Genomic DNA, 21,442 nt, shown 5'->3' on the forward strand with positions numbered 1-21,442 from the left:
ATGCTAATGCTGGAACTCCCTCTTTTTCTGTAATTTTAAATACAGGTAGTCACATGACTAAATGGAGCCTGCCCATTATGGTTGTAAGTCATAACATTTATAAAATGAGTCAATTTTACAATATTTTTGCAGTGATTGTTAAACAAGTGCACTGGTCATGTGTGTGCAACTATGGCCTTTAAGCAAACTGATTGTTTACTATAGTGCGGTTTAGCAAAAAAACAGAGGCCCTGGTTTTTGGCAAAACTGTCATAAAATGCGGTCCTGTGACTACAGGACCATGTTACTGAGCAGCCAAAATGCAGTCATGTGATGGGGGGATGATCACTGGAAGTTCAGATCCAGTCCTCTTTTTCAGATAGATCATAGCTTTGAATGGTCAACAAACAACAGGTTGTATGTTGAGGAATGGATGGACATTTCATTCAGGCCTGTTTGACAACTATTGTCCCTTGTATATCACTTTTTAATGGAACCGCTTTCTAAAAATATTCTTTCTCGAAATATTTGTGCCATCTTATAATGTTCTTTGACAAAAAAAAATTCAACGTAGTATTTCCATCTTCCTTTAATCTAGTTTGTCTCTATTAGGTTTCTTCCACCGCTATTGTCGATTCCTCCTTTAGCTGTCAAATTTTCCTAGGATTTCTCTTCCAAAAACCTCTCTCGTTTTTTCTCTTCCTGCTATTTTCCTCTCTTTGTTGACATTCTTGTTTGAGATAGTGTTCCTTGTTCTTTCTTGTTTGACTTTGAAGGCCGGTGTTCAGGTGTCACAGGCCATTCTTGTTCTCTGAGACTTTCATCCTCCATTTTTCCCTGGCTCTTATGATAGTTTGTTTTGAAAACCACTTTAATCTTTCCCCCTTTGAAATTTTGGGTATTTTACTTTCCTTCAGGTTTTGTCTCTTACCTATTTTCATAGTGCCTTATGATCTGTTTCACATATGCTGCTAAGTATATTGAATCTATCCTTACAATGATCTTCTTAGGGAATAGAAATTTATGGGGAAAGATGAAAGAATCTGAGCAAAAGGCTAAACGGTATGATTTTTTAAAAAAGTTTAAATATCTTCAGGGTTCTTACATAGAAAACTTTTAATCTCTGCTGCATTAGAGAGCCCAGCCAAATCTAATGGGTTTAAGCTACAGGATAATAGATTCAGTTGAACATTAGGTGAAATGTCTTAAAGCTTAACAATGGAACCAATTGGATGAAGATGCTTTTCTTAAAAGTGCTCAAGAAGAAGCTAGATAACTGCCTTTGGGGAATGCTTATATGCAAGGGTTTCAGCTGAATGTTCTACAAACCACTCTCTTTTTTTCAACTGTTTTGATAATCTCCAAAGCAGAATCCATTCCTCTGGCTACAGATTGTCTTCTCTAACAGAAACAGAAGCAGCCTAACTTCCAGACAGAAGAAGTGATTATATTCAGAGCTTATTTTAGGTATTTACTTGGACTGTTAGCCAATGCCGACGTAATTTCTAGTCAGTTCAGTTCCTCATGAGGCCCATTTCAGATAGAAGACTTGATCATATGAAGAGTGCATGAAAACAATAAATATTCATGTTGTTATTTGAAAAGGAACCCTGCTTCCTTTTAAAAAAGACAAATGTCAGTCAAATGTTTGACAAGCTCTACACGAATCAAATATCCTTTTTAGAAGTCAGGGTATTTTGCATGCAACCAGATGATTGGCAGGTACATATCTTTTGATGCAAGCACCATTTACCTCATAATGCTAGAAGTTAGCCATTTTTTTTTCAATGAGATTGAATTTTTTCCTAAGAGTGAGACTATTATATATGCAGGAAAGACCTACAAATATGATCATATTTAACACTTAGGTATTTAAAGCAGACTGTGCCAACATCTACAATGACAATTTCACATTATTATTCTGCCAATAAGTTTAGCTTGACATCTAGACTAAATTACTTCTTAAGGAGATGAAGGAAATTTGGTTTATCTGCTTTTTTTGGCATGGTTCTCCTTAGCAGTGAAAAACCATCAATGGCATATTTTACAACATTATATCTGCTGCTTTTGTCCTGTAATCATTCTTTATGGGGAAGAAAATTATGAATTCAACATTAATTTTAGATATAGCTGCTAAACAATTATCTTCCTCGCATTAAAATAACTAGGCATTTAGTCAGTTTTGGTTGGTTCCTCTACTCCAAAGTAATACTTAAATTACTCAAAACCACCAACAGCACATATGTATACCTGTTCTTTTTGTCCCAGTCAGTGTACACTTGAGGACCTCATGTCAGTGCAACCAAACACAATGTTGCTAGTTTCTGGACAAGATCTGTTTAATTTAATCTAGACAAGTTCATTTTATGAGAACCAGATGAATTACACCCCAAGGTTCTGAAGAAACTGCAGACATGATCTAAGAACCACTGAACTATATCTTTCAAAGATCTTGGAGAACAGGGGAACTACCAGAGGACTGGAAAAGTTCCCATCTTCAAAAAAAGAAGAAAAAAAAATAGATCTAGTAAACTACAGATCTATCAGCCTGACCTCAATACCTGGGAAGATTCTGGAAAAGGTAATCTAGCAACAAATATGTGAACACCTAGAGGATTCAATTTTTTTAAAACCCCACAGGTTCTGTGGGCGTGGCTTAGTTGGGGGTGTGGGTTGGTGGTCATGTGACCTGATGGGCGTGGCTAGCTGGTCATGTGACCGGGTGGGCGTGGCTATGTGCATAGGGACTACTCAGAGGGCTGAAAAAAGTCATTTCTGACTGGTCCTCACACTTATGACCATCCTAACATTTATGCCCATTGCGGCATTCTTAACAACCGTGTCAGTCATTTCACCACTACTTATCTTCACCACGGTGACAAGACAGGGCGCAAAACATAAAATGTGAGAACAGTCATAAGTTCTAGGAGTGGTCAAAAGTGCGAGGACCAGTCAAAAATAATTTTTTCAGCCCTCTGAGTAATCCATATGCACAAAAGGATACAGCAATAGAGAGGGATGAAGGAAGTAGAAGAGAGATGGAAGAAAGAAGGAGAGAGAGGGAAGGAAGAGAAGTTTGCACCTACCTTTTCTGATGAGGAAAAAGAAAAGAAATCTGCTTGCCTAATTTTCCAACGTTGCAGCAAACAGCAAAGCCAACAGCCTGCTTTACTTTCAGTTTCGTTTTTCAGCATAGCTAGGGGGAAAAAAATCTGCTCTAGCACTCTTTGCAAGCAAGCAGCAGAGCCCTGAGCAAAACAGCTGAGAACAAATCAGCTGAGAGTCGGGAGGCCGATCTAATCAACGGGCTAATTAACCTATGCTGAAGCTCCGCGGGCCAATAAAATTACAAAAAACCACTGAACCGTTTGTTAAATTGCTGGCTCACCCACCCCTCGCCCACCACTATTTATCAGCAATAAATAGTGGTGCGGAGGGGCAGGGTAAGGGGCGGGGCGAGCCAGCAATTTAACAAACGGTTCAGCCGAACCACCTAGAACCGGCAGAATCCCACCACTGCCTAGAGGCAAACAAAATCATAACTAAAAGCCAACATGGGCCTGTCAGTGTTGTGCCAGACAAATCTTATTGCATTTGTCTTATTGCACTTTGTCTTATTTACAAAGTGTCAAAACTAGTGGACCAGAAAAAAGCTGTGGATAATTTACTTCGACTTCAGTAAGGCATTTGATAAAATAGACCACAACCTACTGCTTGATAAGATAGAAAAATATGGGTAAGAGAGCATTGCCAGCAGGTGAATTTGTAACTGGCTGACCAACTGCACTCAATGTGTAATCCTCAATGGAACTGCATCTACATGGAGGAAAATATGCAGTGGGGTACCCCAAGGCTCTGTTTTAGGCTCAGTACTATTCAACATCTTCATCTATGACTTGGATGAGGGGATAGATGGGGAACTCATCAAATATGCAGATGACACCAAGCTGGCAGGAATAGCCAACATTCCAGAAGATAGGCTTAAGTTACAGAAGGATCTTGACAGACTTAAGCACTGGGGACTATCTAACAAAATGAAATTCAATGGTGCAAAAAAGTAAGGTTCTACATTTAGACAAGAAAAGGGAAATGCACAGATATAGTATAGGTGGTACCTGGCTCAATAGTAATAACTGTGAGAGGTATCTTGGAGTCCTAGTGAACAATCACTTAAATATGAGCCAGCAGTGTGCTTTACCTGCCAAAACATAGTTCTAGGCTGCATAAACAGGGATAGAATCAAGATCATGTGAAGTGTTAATACCACTTCATAATGCCTTGGTAAGGCCACACTTTGGAATACAGCATCCAGTTTTGGTCGCCATGATTAAAAAAAATGTTGAGACTCTAGAAAGTTCAGAGAAGAGCAACGAAGTTGGTTAGGGAACTGGAGGCTAAAACATATAAAGAACAGTTGCTGGAATTGGGTATGTCTAGTTTAATGAAAAAAAGGACTAGGGGAGACATGATAGCAGTGTTCCAATATCTCAGGGTTGCCACAAAGAAGGGGGAGTCAAGCTATCCTCCAAAGCACCGAAGGCAGGACAAGAAGCAATGGAGGGCAACTAATCAAGGAGAGAAACAACCTAGAAGCAACCAGGACAAATTTCCTGACAGTTAGAACAATTAATCAATGGAACAACTTGCTTCCAGAAGTTGTGAATGCGCCAACACTGGAAGTTTTTAAGAAGAGATTGGACAACCACTGGTCTGAAATGGTATAGGGTTTCCTGCTTGAGCATGGGTGATTCGACTAGAAGACCTCCAAGGTCCCTTCCAACTCTGTTATTCTGTTATTTGTATATATTTTAATCTTGTATTTTATATTTTATTATTTTATTTATATTTTATGTCATATAGTATGCTTTACTTTAATTGTGATGCTTCTGACATGAGTAAACAAACTCAAAACATTATTGTAGAAAAACTTCAACAAACTACTACATTGTAGACAATGGAAAAGCAGAGAAAAACTGAAAAGGGAAATGAAAAAGGGAAATCTTTGTTTAAAAAATAATGTCATCACTTTCAAAGGTAGCATAAGGATTATCTACACTTTTTAAGAACACCGGTCACTAATTTTTCTCCATATGATTCTTAGTTTTTGAAATTCTATCTCTCTGCATGTGAATGTCGAGAATTATACAACTTTCTTTGCATAACTGTTCTGGAAAATGTACAAACTAGAACTTTATTGTTGAGAGAAATGCTCCAACAGATAATTGAAATGCAGAAAAAGGTATTGGATCATATTACCTTCACAACTTCCTACTTTTCTTTCAAGGGCATATTTTGTTAAACATCCAGGGAAGCTTCTTCTAATATACTGTCAAATTTTACTAAAATACACAGTTCTTTTCAAGACAGTAAATTCCTAAAATGTGATCAAATTATGTTTGATGTTTGTCTTTGAAGTGAATAGGTGCTGGGAAACTGGAACATATTAATATTAGTCAGTTTGGTTCTAAGGTATTTGGTTGTATCCTTCCTCTTATGAAGGAATATGTTAGCCAATCAGATTCTCTTTCTGCAATACATTTGTGGAACAATGGGGATAGAGGAGACCAAGAGAAATCCCTATGTTTGAGCAAAAGTCTTGGTCCTCCCTCTTTACAGTTTTCATTTCCCTTAAATTCTTCGCTGATTCTATTATGAAAAGCAAATTCATAACATGTAAGGATACCATAGAGAGCCAGTTTGGTGTAGTCATAGTAGTGAATTCTGATCCCACCTTAAGCACAAAACCATCTGGGCCAATATTACCCTTTTTATATTAGATTTTTTATTGTTTGTAAGCCACCCAGAGTCACTGAGAGTGTGGGGTAGCCGTATAAATCCTTTAAATAAATAAATAAATAAATAAATAAATCACTCTATCTCAGCCCTAGGAAGAAGGCAAGGGCAAATCATTTCTGAAATATTGCCAACAAAACTGCAGGGACTTGACTCAGGCAGTTGACAGGAGTCAACAATGATTCAAAGGCAGACACACACACACCCTTTACCAAATCAAAGAGCATCAATGGCAAACACAACGTTAAAAACAATGCCTCCATTGTTTGGTCTGTTAGTCTGCCTATCTGATGTTCATGTTCACTTCATATTCAAGTGCTTCAGACAATCTATCTGCATTGCAAAAGTCAAGGGGATTTGTACCACAGAATTCCTATACTGTAGGGACCTTTTGATTGTTGGGGTCCATGCTTAATATTTCTAGAATTGCTGAAGGTTGTAGTTGGTGGAGTTATGATATAAAGTTGGCTGATTTTCTTATTTCTATTGTTCTTCAGCTCCTGGGATTGGACTGTGGGTTCCTAGTTCTTATGACAGAAGCCTATTAGGTTTTAGACTAGTTTTAGTATTTCCCTTCACAAAATGTTAGAAAATCATGCCATTGATCTTTGGTAAGTGAGAGTAGAAAAGTTATTTATGGTGGATTTTATTTCATCAGATGTATATCAACTCAATCATAGTACGCTCAGTGACTCACAAAATAATAATGTGCAATAACAATATAAAATTAAATGCTGCCACAACATATGGATCTGGCCCCCAAAATGTTCTGGGAAAGAACTGTCTTCAGCTTTTTCTGAAAGGCAGGCAATGTTGGAGATAGATGAATCTCCACTGGAAGGCCATTCCAGGAGGCCAATCCTATCATCACCAAGCAACCCATCAAATGACACCCCCTCCTGAAAAGGGGAGAAAACAGCTGCTTCTCCAGTATGCTTCTCCAAGAAACAGGAAGCCAAAGCAGAGCTCCCAAAACAGGTACAATATGTGCTTCCTGGTAAACACCCATGAATACCTTAGCCATTGTTTTTGGTAGCAATTGACACTATCAGATAGTCTTTAAAGGAAGCCACATGTAGAATGTGTTGCAATAGCCCAATAGGGTGATAATAGGGCAGGAGCCACTGTGGTCAGATTCTTCCATAAGGCTGCAGTTGGCATGGCAGCCAAAGCTGGACAAGTCCATAACGTGGTGATGGCCTGCACCTGATGATCTAGCAGGAACCACCAGTCCAGAAATAATCACAAGCCTTGGACCTGCACCTTCAAGGACAGTGCAAGGGACAAAAAAGAGGACTAGAAGAATCTTGATGGAACAGTAGCTCTGTCTTTACTTTACTTTCCTTTGTCCTCTCCAGATCACATAGCCATTCTATGATGCTATAACAGCTTTTAGGAGAGGACTTGATTATAGTTTTGTGAAGGTGGGTTTTTTTTTTGTTTTGTTTTTTGTCAGTTCAACATCTGTTTGGAAATGCTTCATACCATTTAATTTCAGTTCAACTTCTGGCACCTCAAACTTATTATCTATTGCCCTGTCCTTCGGAGCAAATGCAAGCCATTTTTCTCTATTTCCTATCATGACATTTTATATTTTAGCAAATTGTTACCATATTGTCCTTTAATTTGTTTTCAAAGCATAAAAATGAACGTCTTGCTCCTTCAACTTTCTCTCTTATATTTCATTCCCCCCCCTCCCCATTTTTTCTCCCCATTAGTCTTGCTTCTGTTTGGTTACTGCTGCTTAGACAATGTAGCACCCCAACAGAGTTTGAAATTCTACAGATTTTCCAATAATATTGAAACAAAACATTGTTTGTATGTATTCACATGTGCCACCTCTTTATCAATAGTCAAGAAAGAATTCTTTTATTTTTTTCCCCCTGCAAAATTAAATTGTTGTATTGTCATTCAATTTGTATTGATCCTAATTTTCCATGTGATGGAAAATATTTTGGTTTATGACTTTAGAACATTTACTCTTTTAGAAATGTCAGTATATGTTGTATACTTGTAGATTCTTACATGTTGTAACGGGTTAGCTGCATTCTTTAGCTGTGCCATCTGTACTTTTTTTGAAACTGTACTTTCACCTCCCACATCCAAATAATTTATGAAGATGTTAATCAGTGTTAGACTGTGACAAATCCTTTCTACTTGATGCTAAAATCATGATAACAAGTGGGATTCTCAATGAAGTTTTCAGTTTTATATGTCTTTGTTTAGAATTTTAGGATATTGAATTTCATTTGCCATCTCTATTTCTGTCCCAGGCTATTGGCTGCTTTTCAGTATGACAGCCTATAATCTTTTTTTTTTTTTTCTAAATAGATATTTTCTTCAAAATTTGGTGAGGTTTTCAAGGTGTCTAGGCTACATAACAACCCACAGTTAAAAATGCATAAAATTCAGAAAAAAATATGTAAAGGAGGACGGGTTTATGCTATCTTATGTCAAACAACAAAATTACTGTTTACAGTGAATCATGAAGGAAAGGCCTTACATTTTGAAGAGCACAAAAGAAAAAAAAGACATTTGCATTGTTATTAAAACTCCACCTTGAATATAAGGTGCTCTGAGGAAAAAAGGTTTCTTCATTTTTTTAGAGTAAGAAGAAGAAAACAGTGTATCTTTCTTAGCTACGGAGAAAATGATGGATGGGGAAGACTTCCCCTCCATTTTTCTGCTGTTGAGTTTAGTTATTATGTGTTTAGAGTACAAGATTTACCCTGTTTTATAGATTCATGCAACAAACTAAACTGTAAACTATCCACATGGGTTAGCCTTGCACATTACGGTTGGCTAAAATGTAGTTGGTTAATTTATGTCTCAGTGAGCCATGCTAACATGACATATACGTATATGGAGAGAAAACAAAGTGAATTACTGTGCAGATAGACAGTTATATTGTCAACATAATAATCCATTTTGGGGTGTTTTTTTTTTTTTGCTTCTACAGCATAGCCATATGTGAAGTGTACTAGAGAGAATACAAAGTTTAGTTTAGATAAAAATGTGGTTCAGGTAAACAGTATTCCTGAAACAAAGTAATATAAATCATGTGCTGTTGCCTGTCATTGGCTTCTAATCTTTCTTTGTATTCATTAACCACCCTTAGATGTATTGTGGTCCCATTTAATATCTGTAATGCATACAAAAATTCGACCAGATCTTAAAAATACAAGCATAAATTGCATAAAATTAATATCCTACCAATATTGAAGTCAGCACAAAACCAAACAGAATGCAATGCCAGGAATCCTCAATGCTCTAACTGGCTCAAATATTACATTGGTAGTTTACACAGATGTTTAATGCATTTGAATGAAGTTTCTTAAAGTGCTGAACTAAAACTATGACACAAAGTTTGTTTTAGCTTTCCTGCGAATTAGAGTGGATTAGGAACACATATAGAAGTCTTATTTTTTATTATTATTAAAATACAATATATGAAGTTGGATAGTCTGCACTCATATGCCCGTCAATAGCTTCGGTTAAATCAAAGTCAGTTTCTTGTATTTCTCCAAAATGGTTTCAAAAATTATTTTCTAACTGTATTGATTTCTTTTACTAAGTTGATATGCTACTCCATCCATGTCTGATTCTGAGCAGCTTGCAGAAATAGCTTGCATTACTCCAAAACAGTAATAAAATTAATAGTTTAAATATGAATAATAAAATAATAAATAACATATCATGGACCATAGAAAAACATTATGCTGTCTTCATCAGGTAAAACTAAAATAACACTGAAGAAGTATATCACTTCTAAGTAAATGCCTAAACCATTAACACAGCCTTCCAGTCATTGGTCATAGGCAACAGCTTTCAAACACTTTTTTCCTTTCTACCAACTCTTTCCTAATATGTGAAGCCTGTTGAACCTGGCTGATATGGCTACTGTTATCTTCTGATTCCATTGTGCAATAAACACATGTTGAGTAATCATTGAAGTGATTAATAGGAATTAATCATCAAGACAAGACAAATTATCAAGACAAGGCATCAGCCCTGTTGCACTGTATGGCACTGAATGTTCCATTGGATATTGGGCATCTCCCTTCTTGACCACATCACAAATGACAACATTCAACAGCATTTTGGTTTGTCACCAATTATAGAGAAGATGAGAGAAGGCCAGCTCTGCTGGTAAGGACATGTCCAGAGAGCAGCACCTTCCACCATGGCTAAGACTGCCTATCAACTAGAAGTGAATGGCAGGCGACCTTGTGAGCATTCAAAACAGAGATGGCAAGGCACCATCAACAAAGATATGCAAGCTGTGGGCCTGCGTCCGCATCATTGAATGATCATTGGATCTTCCTAGCATATTCCCGCAGGTGCAGGGTTCACTTTTTGGATCATTGAACACCACTTTGCGTTCAATGATCCAAAAAGTGAACCCTGCACCTGCGGGAATATGCGAGGAGGAGGAGGAGGAAGAAGAGGAAGAGGAGGAAGAAGAGGAAGAAGAAGAAGAAGAAGAAGAAGAGGAAGAAGAAGAAGAAGAAGAAGAAGAAGAAGAGGAAGAAGAAGAAGAAGAAGAAGAAGAGGAAGAAGAAGAAGAAGAAATAATCATTGAAGTGGATCACACTTCATCTCAGTCTACTCCATCTCACAGAATTATAGCTATGGAAAAAAAATAGTATATGAGGGAAAGCTTTCCTTTGGAATAAGAAGGGTAGGATACAAACAGATAAATATATCTTGAGTATAAGAATGTCTTCAGAAAGATTGCTGAAAATCAAATTATATATCTACTACATTCCTACTGTATTCCTATTAAGTACTAAATGGTTTATGCTTTGAAAGAAAAACACTACGGTAGTTTCTTAGCAAATGACATTGGCTTCAGGTGAGTTTCATTTAAAAGCTGACAAATCCATAATTTTGTAATTATACTAAAAGCTTATTAGTTATTGTAGACAATTTCATTAAAAGCACACATTCTCCAGACCTCTCATTTTTTCACATTTAGCAAGGTACTAAAAGTTTATCTTTTTCCATAAAGTGCTGTGCTGAGAGCTTATTTGCTCTTGTTCAGTTTTGAAAGAAAATTTGCAATGACTTTCTGATTTCTAGACCGACTACTTCTTTCAGTAGATTGGGTTATATTTCATGAAGACTTGATGACTTAAATGTGGATATTTCTTCATATTAAGCAGCTATAGCTTCCTTATACTAAATCATTGTATGTGATAAGTACTTCTAAAAAATATTGAATATATATATATATATATATATCTTTTTTTTTTGTCTTACAGGCTTTCCCATGTATCTCAACAGGCATTTATGGTATGTAAAACAGACTGAATTTCTACATAACTTTAAACAGTGATTTCCCTCTCTCCCTTTTGTTTTTATTTATACTCCATGAATTAGTAGGGCAGTCTATGCTGTTAAACTGTGCCGTGCTCAAAAATTACAAAATTAGCAAAATCTCAAAAGATTGTTCTTGTCTTGGAAGCATTTATGACTTTATATTGACAAGAATAAGCTGTTTTGATTGGATTCAAAACTGCCATTACTTTGATGTGAATAGCGCTCAATATATACAACTTGGTGAGTTTCATGTGCGTAATGTATTTCTGATGCTCACTCTAGCATGAGCAAAATGATATATCAATTGTTACTATTTGCTGGCAAGACCCATGGCTATATAAACTGAGTAAATGAATGAATGTCGTGAAAAAAGAATCATGACTCGGTTGTAAGAGCATATGATATGTCTGAACTTCAGTTTCAGCTTCAATCCTTTGCATTTTTAATAAAACAATATTAGACTCCAGAACTAGCAAAGCTTTTAGAGTTCTTTATCATGCCAGTTTAAGTAGATAGTATTGTGCTATATGGATTAAGAACATGATTTGGTTATCCTGAAGCAATTTTTCTAGCTACATAAGATAACAGGGGCATTCTGGTGGGAAAATAATTAAGGCAAGTTTGTTTTTAGAAATACCTAGTTGTGATCTTATATTTGGTAATAAAACTGAAGGGCAGAAAGAAATTATTTCATACTGCCTTGTACTACACTGAGTAGGGGACTAGACTACATGAACTACAAGTCCTCTCAGCCTTTATTTTCGGCAGTGGAGAAAGCTGTTTTTACCCTCCCCAGGCTCCTAGAAAGCCTCTGGAGCCTGGCGAGGGCGAAAAACGGGCCTACCGGGTCCACTGTGCCATTGTGTGCCAAAAGAGGGGGGAAGTGTAGGTGGATCACACGCTCATGCGGGGGGGTGGGGCGCATAGAATTATGGGTGTGGGCACATGTGTGCGCGACCTCCCCGCGCTCCCCCCACTTTTGGCACGCGATGGCCATCAGGTTAGTAAATCTTGCAATATTTGAGGCCTGAGAGAGATCCCTTTGCTAGTTGCACTGGCCTCATACCTGATATTTCTTTCTGATTTTGTATGCATATAGTACATGAATAATGTTGCCACTTGCTTTGAATATTAGAGCCCAAATGGATAGGCATGCTTATGATTCACAAGACTTTACTTGAGGGATTGTGAAACAAACTCAAACTTGCCATGTGATAGAACTACAGTTGATGCTCCCAAATTTAATGTCTATGGCAAGCATCCAGAATATCTCTCTGTTGCCTCTCAAGCTATCTCAAGCTATTGCATACCCGTAACTTCCAGCGTACGTAAGCACACCTATTCCGTCAATATTTTAGTGCTTATTAACAATAAAAATGAAGCTGAACTTTCAGAAATGCAAAAAATTACCTGACATATGAAATGTCTAGTTAATGGTCAAAAGCTATGTCACTGTTTTAAGAAAATTATAGAACCAGAAAGCATTTAAATCACAATATTTTGGTATCAGTTTTCTCACAATGTTAAGGGCATTTAAATTCTCTTTATGAATAAAAATATCTATCTCCTCAGAATTCTATAGGCCAAGTGAAGGTGTCAAATTCCATAACCTTCTTTTCAGAAGTAGAAAGTCAGAAGTTTATAGTAAGGTATAGTAAGGTACTAAACTTCTATAGGAGACTGTAATGACTGCAATTTGCAAAAAGGAACCAAACATTAATTTTATTTTATTTATTTATTTATTATTCGTACTCCTATGCCGCCCAACTCTCCAAGGACTCTGGACGGCTTACAACAAAGACAATATGAACAATATACAACAAAAGACGTTAAAAAACCCATACACACTGCTCATGGCCGGATCTCGCAAGATCGCAGTGGCGAGATCAACGGCCCCAAGCCTGCCGGAAAAGGCAGGTTTTCACCATTTTCCAGAAGGCCAGTAGGGTGGAAGCAGTCCGGGCCTCAGGAGGTAGCTGATTCCAGAGAGCTGGGGCAGCCACAGAGAAGGCCCTCCCCCATGGACCCGCCAGCTGACATTATTTAGCTGACGGGACCCGGAGGAGGCCAACCTTGTCGGATCTTACCGGTCGCTGGGAACTATGCGGTAGAAGACGGTCTCGAAGATAGCCTGGCCCTAAGCCATATAGGGCTTTAAAGGTAATAACCAACACCTTGAATTGTGACTGAAGACCGATAGGAAGCCAGTGCAGCTCACGGAGGATTGGTGTAATGTGGGAGTACCTGGGTGCACCCACGACCACTCGAGCGGCTGCATTCTGGACCAACTGTAGTCTCCAAACACTTTTCAGGGGTAGCCCCATGTAGAGCGCGTTGCAATAATCCAACCGTGAGGTGACAAGGGCATGAGTGACTCTGAGAAGAGCCTCCCGATCCAGGTAGGGTCGCAATTGGTGTATAAGGCGAACCTGTACAAAGGTCCCCTTAGCCACAGCTGCCAGGTGTTGCTCTAATCTCAGCTGTGGGTCAAGGAGGACACCCAAATTGCGAACCCGTTCTGAGGGGGACAGCTTCTCCCCCCCCAGGGCTAAGGATGGACAATCGACATGGTCCTTGGGAGGCAATACCCACAGCCACTCGGTCTTGTCTGGGTTAAGTCTGAGCCTGTTGACTCCCATCCAGACTCTCACAGCCCTCAGGCACTAGCACATCACATCCACTGCTTCACTGAAATGATGCGGGGTGGAGATATACATCTGGGTATCATCAGCATACTGCTGATATCCCACCCCGTATCATTGGATGATCTTCCCCAGCAGTTTAATTATTAAATTTAATTATTAATACTCCTTTTATTGTTCACATTTTATTTATTCTTGATTTCCCAAGATGTCATCAGCCATTCAGTTGTTTTCAACTCTCACAGATCAGCACTCTGTCTCACATCACCTCCTTCAGATCTGCCATAGTCATCCCGGTGTTATTTTTTATGAATACTTCTCCTTTTTCTGTGATCAATCCCAATGTGATTGACTTTTTGAGTGAGTCAGCTCACATGACATGACCAAAGTATGACAGCCTCTGTTTGGCGATCTTGGCTTCATGTGATATTTTTGGTGAGGTTCAGTCTAGGATTTCTTTGTTTCTTATTTTTGCACTCCATGGGGTGTGTAATAGTCACTTCCAGCACTACAGTTCAAAGGCATCCACCCTTCTCTTATCTTTTTCAGAGTTCAAGTCAGCCATAAGTAACAACTGGAAAAAATACTGTGTTAACTAATCTGCATTTGGTTGTGAGGCTGATGTCTTTACTCTTCCAAATGTTCTTCATGCCAGACATTGCAGTTCTTCCATGTGCTATATGTCTTCTGATTTCAGGGCTGCAGTCACCACTTTGGTCAATTTTAGAGCCCAGGAAGATGATTTATTTTACTGTTTCGATGATCTCATTGTTGATCTGCACTCTGACCTATGTGTTCACTGCAGTTCTTATTATCTTTGTTTTCTTGATGTTAAGATACAGTCCAAAATGTTCACTTTCATCTTTGACTTTCAGGATTAACCACTCCAGGTCCCCCTTGCTTTTCGTGAGCAATGTTGTATCACCTGTACATTGGAGGTTGTTGATATTCCAACCACCAATTTTAACCCCAATGGTAGATTACTCCAAATGTGCATTTTTCATAACTATTTATGTGTACATCTTGAATGGTATAGACAGCAAGAGGCAGCATTGCCACGTGTCTTTTCCAATTCTGAACCATTATGTGCCTCCCTATATGGTTCTTACAGTGGCTTCCTAATTAGAGTACAATGACTCAATGAGCTGGATGTGGTATGGTGATATTCCCAGTTCTTTGGGGCATTTCCAGAGTTTGTCATGGTCAACACAGTCAAAGGCTTTTGTGTAGTCAATGAAGCACCTGTAGAGATCTTTTTGGTATTCTTTTACTTTTTCCATCGTCCAATGTAGATTGGCAATATGATCAATTCTGATTGTACATAAGGCAGTTCTCTGTTGGCGGTTGGATTCAAACATTGTTGGATTATCTTCAATAAAGTTTTACTTACAAGTTTGTATCAAGGCTGTGGTTTGATGGTTGGAATAGTCTTTCATATCACTTTTATTGTCCAAGATTGCCCAAGAACCTTGATGAAAATTGCCATTTTACTCTGTTTCCCAATCACCTCATTTTTTTATTGTAATAATAGTAAGTTTTTAGTAAATAGTATTTTTCTGACCATTTGGTTACATTGATGCAAATCAGTCTGCAGGATAAAACAGAGAAAATATAAATTTATAAGTGATAGGTTTTCTTGAAATAGAATGTGAATAAACCAGTAAATAGGCAAATGTCATGCAGTTTTTCCACAGTGCCTCTTAACTTCATATTGAATCAGAAATGATCTAAGATTATCTGTGAAAACTGCAAAAATTGAGAAGATATGTACTTATGTGTTTTCTGAGACTGCTAGGATTTAAAAAAAGAATATCTGCCTATTTCTTTCAAAGCACACCATTTTTGAAAACAGCTTATTTCAAACATTCCTTTTCCTTTTTCTTGATTGATGCAACAATGGGGAAATGTAGAATTAGTGATGTTTCACCTTCCCATTTCCTTTCATTTGTCTGGGTTATTTCAATACTCCAGATAAATGCACCCCAAGAACATATTAATCTCTATTTGGGAATTTCCTCTATAGGTTAGACTTCATTCTCACAAAAGGTTTATATATTTTTTAATATATTTTAATATTCTTGTTTGTTTCGAATAATTTTTAGAAATCCTTTAGATTCTCTCTATGAATGTAGCTTGGGAGATTTTTTTTTAACCATCACCTCCATATCCTGCTCAGAGGTGGGTTTCAGCAGATTCTGACCAGTTCTGGAGAACCGGTAGCAGAAATTTTGAGTAGTTCAGAGTAGTTCGGTAGTAAAAATTCTGATTGGCCCCGCCCTCATCTATTCTCTGCCTCCCAAGTCCCAGCTGCGGTAACCTCCCCTGGATTGGGAAGGGAATGGAGATTTTAGAGTATCCTTCCCCTGCCACGCCCACCAAGCCATGCCATGCCCACCAAGCCATGCCATGCCCACCAAGCCACATTCATAGAACCAGTAGTAAAAAATTTTGAAACCCACCACTGCTCCTGCTCATAAATCAAGTTGCAATATAGTCAACATCTAAATGAAATATGGATTGGCCTCACTATGGATGTTTTATCTCCATACAAACTGCAGAGTTATGAGTGGAATGCATCAGTATTTGAATCTCTGTCCACTCTCATTCATATCTTTAGCCTCCACACAAGCACACATACATCTCTAAAATTGGTTGAAGCGGGGATTGAGGGTACAGCTTTTGATGGTTTCTTATTTCCATCCGTAGAAACATTTTCTACCTCTGAAATCTCTATTGGAGTGTCCATAAGTTATTCACAAATTAAGTGACAGGGATAGTCTTTGTATTCATTTCCCATTGTGGGTTTCTGATACACCATTTTACATGAAGAGTGCTTTAGTGTAATCATGAGAAAAGAGTTTTTAAGAGTCTCTTTAGAATAGGTTTTGGGAATGATTATTATATTGATTGATTTTGGAATTCTTATTTAATGTAGCTGCTACTTGGGGGCTATTAGAATAAAGTATTTCAGTAATTTGATTAAATATTCTGTAGGAATTTGTCACATACATTATTAAATGGTGATCTTATTTTGAACTGTGTGCTGCCCATCTTCCATAGGGTTTCTTCATTCAATTTCCCTGTGGAATATTTCCTACATGCATAGAAATTATTAGCAGGATGTCCACTGATTAATTCTCACCCTCTAAAACGAGTATTAATAAGACATATTTAGCCCAGAAGTTGACTTCAGAAAGAAGTTTAAAGCTATTAAATTCAATTCTTTGATCTGCAACTTTCTTATTCTAGTTTTACTGAATGGTGAAATACTATAGGAGATTTATAAATTTGTGTTTTCTGCCAAATAAATTGGCTCTCATGTTTCCCTATCATTTGACTCTAAATTTCAAAATCCATAGGAAGTCTTGTTATAAATACATTATTCTCACACTATACTATATTCTCCTTCACCACAAGCTAGGAAGACAAATGTCTGCAGATGTCCTAAACATCTACTACTGGGTATGGGGAGAAAAAATAATATTCTATTATTTTTGTTACTGAAGTGAATTAGTGATACAAATTTATTTATGTCACAGGATGTTCTCTATCTTAATAAATGCATTATGTTAAAGTTTTAATTGATCTAAGCCTTGATGGACAACAGAAGCCAATACCTATGGACCCATATGGTGACAGCCATGGCATATGGTAAATAATGACTTGAAATATAAGGAGAATAAATGGTAAATAGCATGAATCAACAAATGAAATGAAACGAAAGAAAAACAGATCTGCTGCCTCTTGTGAAAATAAGAAAAAGGGGAAGGACATAATACATCTGAATGAAAGTATTCTAATCTTGTGCAATTGATAAATTAGATACAGAATTAAAAGGCTAACATAGATTTCAGAAATTATTAATTATTATTATTTAGGTTTCATAGGCAGTGAAAGTAGGCAGTTATAGTTATAAGTTATACATTAGTGAATGGTATCAAGGAAAACTTAGAAAGATTTTGTGGTTTATGAAAAAAATTGCACAGTTTTGTGAAAAATTGTAGAACATTCATTATTCTGTTTGATGAGATGAATGGATGATGGGAAGAAGGCAGGACTGTACAAAAAGAGTAACTGGCATTTGTAGACCTATGAATGACTGTAAATAGCAACTGGTGAGCATCTGCTTAGAAAAGAGCCTCGGTAGTTTAAGCATAAGTTTTTTTTGTTTAGTATTGTGGAAAAGGAATTAATCAAAAACTTTTGATCCGATTGTTTATGTTGAAGTATTGAGAAAAGAAGTGAAGGATACAAGAAAGACAATAGATTCTGAATATGGAATAATTTATTATTTGGTAGCATCAGGAATGGATCTTGAAAAAAATCATCATCAAATCAAATATAGGAAATGAAATAAAACAGAGAGAATAACTCTCGCAGAATAACTGTGAGAAGAGAAAGTATGAGTCTTGTATGAAAAAGAAGACAGATTAATTTCCCTCCAGAATGAAAATGAATATAAAGAAAATCTTTGTGGAAGCTTTTGGATACAGAATAAAAATAATAATATTACAGAGTGTCAAAAATACATGGGTTTATGCAATTGGCAAGTATGAAAAAGGATTTATTTATTTAGTTTATTTATTTATATTTATTTATTTATTTATTTAATTTATATCCTGCCCATCTCACTCTGCAAAGTCACTGTGGCTGGCTTTGATGAAAGAATGTGGTAAAATAGACTCTGGATGAGGAAAATTACTCATTATGGAGAATAACTGATGCAAAAAATGAGAATGAGAGGAAGATATTATACAATGCACATAGATTTAAAAAAAGAAATGTAGCAAGAGATAACTAGAACAGTTAAAATTAAAAAGAAGAAAATAAAATATAGAAATGATTTGACGGAAGTTTTAAAACTGTTATTGAAGTGGGTGGAAAGGGCTAAACAAGAACCTATTGGAAATTGAATAAAATTCAGATAAAATAGTCCAGGAATGATTTCCGCTTTAAATTAAATTCTATGTCAGGCTTAGTTTTCAATAACAAAGTTCAGTTTGGATATTGAAACATGTTCCAATGACTTGGATAATCGTTTTTCCAAAGAAGGGAATCAAATGACATTTCCAGTAAGAACCATATAATGCTCTTGCAACTGTTAGCATATACAAAACTTTCTCTTTATATAATATACTGCTCTTAAACATTTACTCATGACCTTATAGAAAAACTGAGCTTGATTTTTCCTGCTTATATAAACAACATACTCCGAACTGCAGTCTCCACTCTGCTCCCAGCCTTTGTGCTCAGGTGATTACATGCATATAAACCTATAGTGACTGTATACTAGTCGGTATACTTACAGTACACAATATATTTACAGACATAAACAGCTACAGTGAAAACTTTTTCATTGTAAAAATAGCATCTTCTCTCCTCTTAACATCTGACATCACAGCTTGCAGAGGCTTTTTAATAGAAACTGCCTGATGATGCTTTCTCAGCAGGGTGGCTTTCTCTGTATCAATTTTGTTGTTGTTGTTGGTTTGCAAATGCATGCAGCGCACACTGAAAATGTGGAAAGGGTGGTGCTGGCAATTTCACTTCTTTTTTTTCTTTTGTGTGGAATGGGAAGAAAGGATTTTTCTTAGTTCAAGAGTGCAGCAATATACAGGAAAGACACAAGCTTGTGATTTTTAAAAGTTTGTTGGTCAGCCGGAAGATCAATTGATTGGCTTGTGGTATTTCCTGCCTATTCGAATCAGGTTCAAGGCCAGCAGAAGTAAAATAGAAGACAGAATAGCTTCAAACTTTTTGTAAGGGATGGGGAGTAAAAACTATGGAACTGTCCATTGACAGTCTTATTTCAGCTTAATAATAGGCATTGTGAAAAATACTTTCTCAGGATGTAGAAGTTGTCTATATTCTTTGATTATCAGTGGGTCCATTGTTTGGTACACCACTCTGAGTGATACACCATTGTGAAGCTTACATGCTAAACAAAATTTTGTGGAGCTTGGTGACTCATGAAGAAACCCACTTATATTATAGCTCAGAACTTGTTAAAGTAACTCTATATTCTCACTTTAATCAGTTGTCAAATGTTTCTTGAGCTAGGTAAAACTTAACTAAGACACTGCAATTTTCAGCACAAGAAGCAATCTAATTCTTATTTTTATATTTTTATATGAATTTTAACAAATGTTTTATTTGCTTAGCATAAAGAATCTAATTCCTTGCAACAGAGAATGTATTACAATTTTTTTTTCCATTAAAAATATTCAAGAAACAAAATAGTATTTCTTATATACTGTGGATGAAAAGAAACGAGACCAAGGATTTTTGCAATATTTCTCAATGTCGCTAAAGCAATTCTGAGAATCCTGTTTTTTGTTTTTGTTCATTAGATAAACGCATCTACAACAAAAGCTACTATATTAGTGGAAAAGACAATTGCAGCCAAAGAAAAAGAATGACATTTTGTAGAGTCTTCTTCAGTGAACAACTAGGGATATTTCTGAGTCAGGAAACAGATTTGGATGATCTCTAACAACTTCTTAAGTTTTAATTTGTGGATCTGACTTCTGATGATAACTGGTCATTTCAGCCTGGAAAGTAGAATCCGACTTTATCACTTCTGCACCTGCTTAATGTACCGTGTGCTATTGATTACTGTGAACCTTTTCACTTGTCATCTGGAAATGTCACATTAAAAAAAAAAGCTAATGTATCATTAGCAAAGGAAATTCAACAGAAAGAATAAAATGTGGCTTTTATCAGGTAAATTAATTTTAATAGTATAGTCAGTGGAAAGACTTACCGGTACTTTTATTAAAGTCCTGCTTGCTCACAATTTCACAAAATGGAAATTAAAAAATCTCACAAGTCAAAGGGAAGCACATTAAATTGCAAAATATTCCACTAATTTAACAGATTTACTAAATTACAATTTGGAACAGGAACAATTTTCAGGAAATTTCTTTACTGAAGAAATAGAAGTGATTTTTTTTAAAAAAATAAATTTGCAATTGATATATTTGATCTTTCAAGCGCTATGATTTTGCACTCTCATCTTTTCAAGATTTTTTTTTAAGGTTTAGTTTCTCCTTTCTGCCTGCTTTCATTGATATATCAGTATGAAAGGCTGACAACCTGCATTACAGGATGTTCCCTTTTCACTGTACCAGTAATCATAGATGATCGTTTGGGAGACTAGGGATAATTAGAGAGGTCAAGAACATAGAGGAATGATTTTGGATATGATGAAGTTATTACCAAAATGATAGGTTCACTGGGAATACACTGGAATAACAGCTTTCACTTGGTCCATGAATATCGAAAACCTAGCCTTCTAGATCCTGGCATTTTGCAATTACATTAGATTTCAGCTCCATAATACTTGCCTTACAAGGTATGTCTAGTATAACATACTTTGAACATCCCAGTGAGAATAATTATTATTAAAATAAATGAAAATGCCTTTTTCAAAAAAAACGTTAGTCTGAAAAGATTTCTTCTGATTTTTGGCTGTCATGGGATAGCATAACTCTCCTATTGAAACCAGTGAATGCATCATGAGCTAATCTGCTAGCTTTAATTTAGGTGCTACAATTGACCCACTGTGTATAAGTAGAAATACCTATGGAGATTCTCAGTCATCGAGGTCATGATTGTCCCAAAGGTGCTTTTTCAAAAGGCAACTGGACTTTATTTCTTTTTCCTTGAAGAGGTTTTGCTTCTCATCCAAGAAGTTTCCAGAACTG

General features: G+C 36.6%; 1 protein-coding gene across 1 annotated transcript in view; it reads left to right on the plus strand.

Annotated features, from left to right (window-relative positions):
* Nucleotides 1–21,442, plus strand: part of MACROD2 (mono-ADP ribosylhydrolase 2) — a 1,150,264-nt gene that overhangs the window by 664,657 nt on the left and 464,165 nt on the right. The window contains exon 7 of the mRNA XM_070956490.1: nt 11,037–11,067. Within this exon, the coding sequence (XP_070812591.1) occupies nt 11,037–11,067 (31 nt within the window). The remainder of the gene's footprint in view (nt 1–11,036; nt 11,068–21,442) is intronic.

The sequence above is a fragment of the Pituophis catenifer genome, unplaced genomic scaffold (assembly GCF_029215685.1).
Source record: "Pituophis catenifer annectens isolate HBS135680 unplaced genomic scaffold, rPitCat1.0.hap2 SCAF_1, whole genome shotgun sequence".
Classification (NCBI taxonomy): domain Eukaryota; kingdom Metazoa; phylum Chordata; class Lepidosauria; order Squamata; family Colubridae; genus Pituophis; species Pituophis catenifer.